Source organism: Ailuropoda melanoleuca, chromosome 3 (assembly GCF_002007445.2).
Source record: "Ailuropoda melanoleuca isolate Jingjing chromosome 3, ASM200744v2, whole genome shotgun sequence".
Taxonomy (NCBI): domain Eukaryota; kingdom Metazoa; phylum Chordata; class Mammalia; order Carnivora; family Ursidae; genus Ailuropoda; species Ailuropoda melanoleuca.
This window is the reverse complement of record NC_048220.1, coordinates 117,334,246-117,342,454: the sequence shown is the minus strand read 5'-3', so window position 1 is coordinate 117,342,454 and position 8,209 is coordinate 117,334,246. Positions and strand designations below refer to the sequence as shown.

The following is an 8,209-nucleotide window of genomic DNA, read 5'->3' as shown; positions in this document are numbered from 1 at the left end:
CAGCCCGCTCAGGGCACAGGCTCTTACCTGCGTAGAAGCCTGTGTGGTTTGCGGTGCCAGCTGGCAGCACCCCTGCTTCTCCCTTGGCGATTTAACTCTGCGAGGAGTCTAGATTTATTGTTCTCCTGAAGCATGGATGTGTAGCAGTCAGTACCGATCTGAGTTACAGTCTGGCTTGGGAGAACCCTGGAAGGGAGCTAGAAGAAATTTTCCATGCCAGCTTATGTAATCCCGGGTCTACCACAAATCCTGGCACACAGTTGCCGAATAAGTCCTTGCTGAAGATGAATGAACTCCGTGCAAGTGACTTGTCCTGCTTCATCTGTAGGGCGAGGGGTCTTTGCTCAGCCAACCCTGAAGACTTCACACAGCTCCCACACTCCGTAGTTCTATGGATTTCTAAGTAGTTACGTGAAAAGTAGAGGTCAGCAATAAATACCACGGGCCTCCTCCATTTCCTGGTCATAGTAACACGGACTTTAATGAGGGCAGAAAAAGAATCAGGAAGGCTCCGATTTTCCAGGGCTGAGCTAAAATAATGCCATTAGTCATAGCTGTGTTTCTCAGCATTGGTGTCAGGGCGCACAAATCAAAAGTTTACATTTTGCATATGAGCGGCGTTTATTTGCCAAAAATGAATTCATCAGAATTTGCCTGCAGGATTCAAGACACGTGGCTGGAACGGGTGTGAGACACAGGTGAGGCCTGTGCGGGCTGGCCAGGTGACTGAGCTGCCCGGCTGGTGTAATTTAAAGAGCACCCATGAAAGTCTCCTTGCCCAATAATTTTCTTCTGTTAGCCTGCTTCAGTGCCTAAAATTCCCACATTTAGTCTCACCTTTGAGTTAAGGCCTTGAAAGATGGTGTCCAGATGCTCCAATATGTGGAGAGAAGCTAACTCAAAACATTTGCATCTGTTACCGCGTTTGGAGAATAATCTTTTCAAACAATAATGATGATATTTGCAACCTGCTCTTGAGCACTAATCCTGTACCCAGCACTGTATACACTGCGAATGCGTTTCAGCTCGTGTCATGTGCTCAGCCGCCAATGTGCAAAACAAGCTATCCTTGTTTACGGGGGTGAACGGAGGGTTGGCAAGAGACAGAGGTCACACAACTTCAGTGAATTCAAACCCATATCTGCCGAGTCTAGAGTCTCTCTTCTTCTTCTTTTTTTTAATGGTATAACTTCTACACAGTGCAGTGCACAATCTCAAATGTATAGCTGGGCGAGTGATTACAGATGCGTACCCTCATACAACCAGCCCTCGGGCCGAAATAGAGAACAGTTCCAGCACCCTGGGGGGCTCCTTCATGTCACCTCCCAGCTAGCTGCCCAGCACCTCTCTGCTGCATGCTTAACTCTTTGGTTCTGGGAAGGAGGGTGGTAGCCCAGGCAAGCTCAGGGAGAAAGGAAACGGTCCAAAACAAAACATATGGGGGCGGGGATTGGGAGGCAACATGGGGGAACTGCCTTGGGAAAAGACAAGGGCTTGTCCTCGGGCACCGCCCCCCGAAACAATGCTTAGGATGCTGCCCGGCTACTGGTTCCTAAGTTGCTTGTCCTTCCCATTCGGCTGTGTGCCCTGTGAGGCTCACATTGTCTCTTCTGCTCATCGCTGACTGTCAACACTTAGCACAGTGTCCGCTGCACCGTAGCTTCTCAAGAAATCTTCGAATGGACGAGTAAGTGGATGAAATACTCAACCACATGAGGTCCCTTGCTTGAATGACAAATCCCTGAGAAGACACATGCGCCCATGTCACTGGTGGAGAAAGGGAGGCTCAGAAGACTCGACATGACTTTCACCAAGGGAGAGGGGAGGAGCGCGGCTTGAATTCAGCCCCCTCACCATACCTGCCCTGTTTGTCCCGGGCCAAGAAGCAACACATTCTCATACCCGAACATCTTTCTGCCTATCCTTATTCTCTGTCTGCTGACCGGAAATTTGAAAGACTATCTCTGCACCATCCCTTAGGGCAGCAGCTGGGGGTGAGGCGGGGGCAGCCCAGGAGTCAACAAATGTTTTTTATTTGACCCACAGAATGATTTCCAAAAACTGGGAAATGTCATCTTTAAAAAATCAAAATTTCTGGCTTATCTTGAAAAATCTGAAGATAAGGCAATGCTGAGTCTGCGATCTCCAAGGAAAAGCCCACCAAGCAGAGTAGTGACTGACTGTCCCTCTACACAGCACGTGTCCCCTGCAGTTTGCCACAGCCCTCAACACGCTCGCACCACGGACCTGGCCAACCTCACTAGCTTACGTTACTCATCTACAGGCCACAGGTTTAATGCCCCACAGCCCATGCTTCAGGGCTATGGTGGGGGGAGTTTGGAGACCAGGGCCAGTCCCCTCGTGTCTTCCCTTTCTCCTTCTAGCACATTTGGGGGGTTGAATCCAGAATGGAATGACGATCCAGAGAAGCTGAAAACTCAGGAAGTCAGGACACAGGGTGATGCCCCCCCCCAAAGCTCTGTGTAGCAGAAGAGATTCTAAGAGGGAGGCAGAGAAACGACCGTGAAGACGGCCCCCCCCCCCCAGCCCGCTCAGGGCACAGGCTCTTACCTGCGTAGAAGCCTGTGTGGTTTGCGGTGCCAGCTGGCAGCACCCCTGCTTCTCCCTTGGCGATTTAACTCTGCGAGGAGTCTAGATTTATTGTTCTCCTGAAGCATGGATGTGTAGCAGTCAGTACCGATCTGAGTTACAGTCTGGCTTGGGAGAACCCTGGAAGGGAGCTAGAAGAAATTTTCCATGCCAGCTTATGTAATCCCGGGTCTACCACAAATCCTGGCACACAGTTGCCGAATAAGTCCTTGCTGAAGATGAATGAACTCCGTGCAAGTGACTTGTCCTGCTTCATCTGTAGGGCGAGGGGTCTTTGCTCAGCCAACCCTGAAGACTTCACACAGCTCCCACACTCCGTAGTTCTATGGATTTCTAAGTAGTTACGTGAAAAGTAGAGGTCAGCAATAAATACCACGGGCCTCCTCCATTTCCTGGTCATAGTAACACGGACTTTAATGAGGGCAGAAAAAGAATCAGGAAGGCTCCGATTTTCCAGGGCTGAGCTAAAATAATGCCATTAGTCATAGCTGTGTTTCTCAGCATTGGTGTCAGGGCGCACAAATCAAAAGTTTACATTTTGCATATGAGCGGCGTTTATTTGCCAAAAATGAATTCATCAGAATTTGCCTGCAGGATTCAAGACACGTGGCTGGAACGGGTGTGAGACACAGGTGAGGCCTGTGCGGGCTGGCCAGGTGACTGAGCTGCCCGGCTGGTGTAATTTAAAGAGCACCCATGAAAGTCTCCTTGCCCAATAATTTTCTTCTGTTAGCCTGCTTCAGTGCCTAAAATTCCCACATTTAGTCTCACCTTTGAGTTAAGGCCTTGAAAGATGGTGTCCAGATGCTCCAATATGTGGAGAGAAGCTAACTCAAAACATTTGCATCTGTTACCGCGTTTGGAGAATAATCTTTTCAAACAATAATGATGATATTTGCAACCTGCTCTTGAGCACTAATCCTGTACCCAGCACTGTATACACTGCGAATGCGTTTCAGCTCGTGTCATGTGCTCAGCCGCCAATGTGCAAAACAAGCTATCCTTGTTTACGGGGGTGAACGGAGGGTTGGCAAGAGACAGAGGTCACACAACTTCAGTGAATTCAAACCCATATCTGCCGAGTCTAGAGTCTCTCTTCTTCTTCTTTTTTTTAATGGTATAACTTCTACACAGTGCAGTGCACAATCTCAAATGTATAGCTGGGCGAGTGATTACAGATGCGTACCCTCATACAACCAGCCCTCGGGCCGAAATAGAGAACAGTTCCAGCACCCTGGGGGGCTCCTTCATGTCACCTCCCAGCTAGCTGCCCAGCACCTCTCTGCTGCATGCTTAACTCTTTGGTTCTGGGAAGGAGGGTGGTAGCCCAGGCAAGCTCAGGGAGAAAGGAAACGGTCCAAAACAAAACATATGGGGGCGGGGATTGGGAGGCAACATGGGGGAACTGCCTTGGGAAAAGACAAGGGCTTGTCCTCGGGCACCACCTGCTCCTGCAACGCAGCCACAGCCCCTGCCCAGGAAGCCGGGACAACAAGCAGGACCTCCAAAGCATGCGTGCAGAGACACGACGGGAGCGCGGGACCAGCATAGCAAGCAGCGGCCGTCTCTCCCGCTGCCGGGAATCCCAGTCTCTAACAAGAAGCAGAACGCTGACAAATGAAAAGGAGATGTGTGTGCTGGCGCAGCGTCCACGGAGTGGGAACACAGGCCAGCCCAGGGCTCCCACAGGAAGTTTCAAACCCACTTTGTAATTCTTCGTTGAGCTATCATCAACTCTTCCCAGATCCAATATTGTGTTTTTACTTTGCTCAGTTTCAATCAAGCTTCTCTGCTTGTCTTTCCGTCTGCCCTGCAGTTTGGGATGCTAGCCGCGAGCTGTACGCCCTGGGCGGGCTCCCGGGGGCCATCAGCCGCGCGCTCCCGGAGGGCGCCTCTGCACACCCGCGGGTGTTGACTGGCGGCTTGGAGGTGATTCTTCCTACCAGTTCTCCTCAAATAGGCCTCGCTCTCTCCAGATCTGAAGTCTTAAAGAGTTGGCAGGTTCAGACACACCTCAGGGAAACTCTGTGTCTCAGTCTGTGGGGCAGCTGCAGACAAAGACAGCAGGCTCCATACGTAGCTTTCTGCCGACGGGGAAAGACGAGAAAGACTTGGCAGAGGGGGGCAAGGTGGCAGAAAGAGGGAGGAAGAGGAAGAGGCATATGAAGGGTGGAAGGAGAGAGAGAGAAGCCAAAGAAAAGCACGAGAGGGAGAAGGAGCAAGGGAGGCAACGAGAAGAGGAGGAGGGAAGAGAGAGGAAGAGAGGGAGAAGAATACAGAGAAGAATACAGGAAGGAGAGATGTTGTTCAGACTTTGAGAGGACGAGAGAGGACTCTGTAAGACCAGCAAAATGGGCTTCTGAAGGCTTAACTATCTATGTTAATTGTCAACAGCCAACTAGCTGAGGAGTGCCAGACACCTACCTCCGCGGGTGCCCACGGGAAACCGAGGGCCGAACACGGCAAATATTCTGCCCCGTGGTGTCCATGAGCAGACCTTGGGGTAACTGTCACACTCAGCAGACCGTGGGGGAACTATATACGTAGCGGTGGAAATACGTTTGGCCCTTGTCAGCCGTGTCCAACTGACACATCTGAGAAACTATTACAGGTGAGAGAAATAGGAGCGAACAGAAACAGTTCGGGGCTGCTCGCTCTCTTCTTTACAACTGCCATGGGGGAGATTTCTATAGCTGTAATCAGTTCTGCTACACTGGACACACTGCTTTTCAGAACCTTCTATCTAAGAAGTCAGGGAAGCATGAAATTTACCTTGAAGAAAGGTCTAGATAAACTGTTCAAAACATACTGTTTCATCTTCACAAGGGGCAACCCCTCAGCTAAAATCGAGCCCCCCGGGATGGTGCATCCCTGCCCCTGTCCCCCAGGGGGTCTCCAGAGCCTGGGTTTTCCTGCATGCATTTGTCATTCGGGTTAGAGAAGGCCTCAGAGATCTGCTAAGTGGTGGGTTTATTAGGCTAGGTTTGGGGAGCAATAAAACATTTGACTTAGCATACAGCAACATCCCTTGCTAGTCAAAAGATACTTAAAGTTCAAAAAATTCAACCTCTACCGATAAAGTAACTCACTTCCAAGCATATAAAAATAGTGGCTCAAATGTAAAATGATATTCTATTGGCATTTTTCCTAAATGGACAGAGAAGTGTTGATAATCACCACACAGAAGTCAGAATTCTGAATCTAGCAATCTAAGGTCACATCTTAGAAGAGCTGCCCACAGAAGGCCTCTTAGTGAACTAGGAACACTAGAAACCAGAGGACTTCAGTTTTACTAAATGGGTAAAAGAGGGAAGAAGGAGCAAAGGACCGGCCTAGCAAGCAGCTCTGGTCTCTCCCGCTGCTGGGAATCCCAGTCTCTAACAAGAAGCAGAATGCTGACAAATCCACAAAATGGGTATTATTCTTTGCATAAGTCATATATTCATTTATTCATTCATTCTAGACATATTCTCTTGAGCACGTCTTATATGCCAGACTCTACTGATCTTTGAGGATATAGGGAGGAAAGGCTCGTTCCTACCACCCTTTCCTTCTTCACAGGATGTCAGCAAATTGTACCTAATTATTTGGAAGCCTACCATGTAATACTGGCTTCTCGAATTAGACTATAAAACTGCGTAAGGGAGGCAACCATGTTATTTATTATTGTTCTCCTTCCTTTCTCTATCAGCGAAGGCAATATTTGGCACATGGTATTTGCTCAGCCAAGATTCATCAAATGAAGGAGTTCATCATAAGTTAACATTTACATAACTTACACCCATTATTTCATTCAATCTTCTCAATGACCCTATGATGTAGGACCTGATCTTCCCATCTTACAGTCGGGGAAACTGGCCATGGGGCACATAGCAAGAGTGGAATTCAAACCTACATGATTTGGTGCCAGAACCCGTGCTCTTGCCCACTATCTTATACTGCCTCTGAATGGACCGGTGAATAAATGAACAAATAAATGAGTGAATGAATGAATGAATGAATGAATGAATTTAGGTAGTTCACAGACTCTGGGCTTTAGGATCATTAATTGCAATGTGAGGATCCTGGAGAGTGCTCCTTAACTTTTCCACCAAAGTTTAATACAAGTTCTTTTAACCAACCACTTGACTAGTTCACCAGCGGGTGCTCTCCATCTGTTATCTGAAATGTACTATCTGAAGCACAGGAATGGTGGAGGCTAGGGGCCTGTGTCCTCTCTTGCACACCCTTGTATTTCTGTTACTGCCACTTGAGTTGTATCATTCCTGAATCTGGGTGTGCCTTTTGTACTTATATGATTCAATTAAATATTATTTAAAGGTGCAGATTATGATTACAAAAGAAATAGAGCTGTGTGAAACTATACTGATTAGGTGGTGAATATGCAAGAATGGATTCTTGTCTGTGTGTCTGAAATATTTCAAAATAGACAGTGAATGCTGGAAAGCTAAGTAGAAACTTTGGAAATATTTAAGAAATGCAAGATACTTGCATTTGCAAATTGCTTCCAAATACTGTGTGGAAGAGACAACAGTGAAAGAATTGTAAAACGTCTGGACAGATTTTTTGCTTAGATTGCTTGGCCAGTGGCTTCGGATTCTCACAAGGACCAGGCACTTAGGAATCTTAGACAATAAGAAAATCCAATCAATGAGCCCACTGTCATAAAACTCCCCTTAGACTGACATCAAAAGATAAGGCAAGGAATATACATTTACATATTTTATACATAGTGTATAAATTTTATATATATTGTATTTATATAAATGTATATATTTACACATATTTTAAGATAAAATAAGGCATTTCAGACAAGCATACATCATTTTCTAGGATTCTCGTATTTAATCATTCTAGGGGGTGCACATAGGTTTCAAGAAACTTCTTCAAGTGTTATGTTTCATCCTGAAGTTTATATGAGCTTCGCACACCATTCTGTGGTAGACAGTAACACTGTTCACCAAGTGTTTCTTACTTCTTCTGGGCGTGAAGGTGCAGCTCCCGGCGTATCTGAAGCGGCTCCCTGTCCCCGAGAGCATCACCGGGTTCGCCCGGCTCACAGTTTCAGAATGGCTTTGGTCACTGCCTTTCCTCGGTGTACTTGCACTACTTGGCTACCTTGCAATTCGTCCATTCCTCCCGAAGAAAAAACAACAGAAGGATAGCTTGATTAATCTTAAAATACAAAAGGAAAATCCCAAAGTGGTGAATGAAATAAACATTGAAGATCTGTGTCTCACTAAAGCAGCTTACTGTAGGTATTGGCGTTCTAAGACGTTTCCTGCCTGTGATGGTTCACATAATAGATACAATGAATTGACAGGAGATAATGTGGGTCCACTAATACTGAAGAAGAAAGAAGTACAATAGTAATGAATTAGGTTGAATTTAGTTGTGTGCTGTAAAATCTTATAACAATATTTTTTCATTCTTTGTGNATTGGCGTTCTAAGACGTTTCCTGCCTGTGATGGTTCACATAATAAATACAATGAATTGACAGGAGATAATGTGGGTCCACTAATACTGAAGAAGAAAGAAGTATAATAGTAATGAATTAGGTTGAATTTAGTTGTGTGCTGTAAAATCTTATAACAATAT

The 8,209-nt window shown here is 46.7% G+C and overlaps 1 protein-coding gene across 1 annotated transcript; it reads left to right on the top strand.

The window, feature by feature from the left end:
• Positions 1 to 4,121: 4,121 nt before the first annotated feature.
• LOC117801380 (CDGSH iron-sulfur domain-containing protein 2) lies at positions 4,122 to 7,986 on the top strand. Its single transcript, XM_034655669.1, has 3 exons — positions 4,122 to 4,266; positions 4,427 to 4,539; positions 7,555 to 7,986. The coding sequence occupies exons 1-3, from the start codon at positions 4,122 to 4,124 to the stop codon at positions 7,978 to 7,980; spliced, it is 684 nt and encodes a 227-aa protein (XP_034511560.1). The 3' UTR covers positions 7,981 to 7,986.
• Positions 7,987 to 8,209: the final 223 nt, after the last annotated feature.

Bases quoted from the DNA above. Each gene is read 5' to 3' on its own strand.
- LOC117801380 (XM_034655669.1), top strand. From the start codon at position 4,122: ATGCGTGCAGAGACACGACGGGAGCGCGGGACCAGCATAGCAAGCAGC. The intron at 4,267-4,426 runs GTGGGAACACAG...TCTGCCCTGCAG, and splicing joins GCTGGCGCAGCGTCCACGGA to TTTGGGATGCTAGCCGCGAG. The intron at 4,540-7,554 runs GTGATTCTTCCT...ATTCTGTGGTAG, and splicing joins TGTTGACTGGCGGCTTGGAG to ACAGTAACACTGTTCACCAA.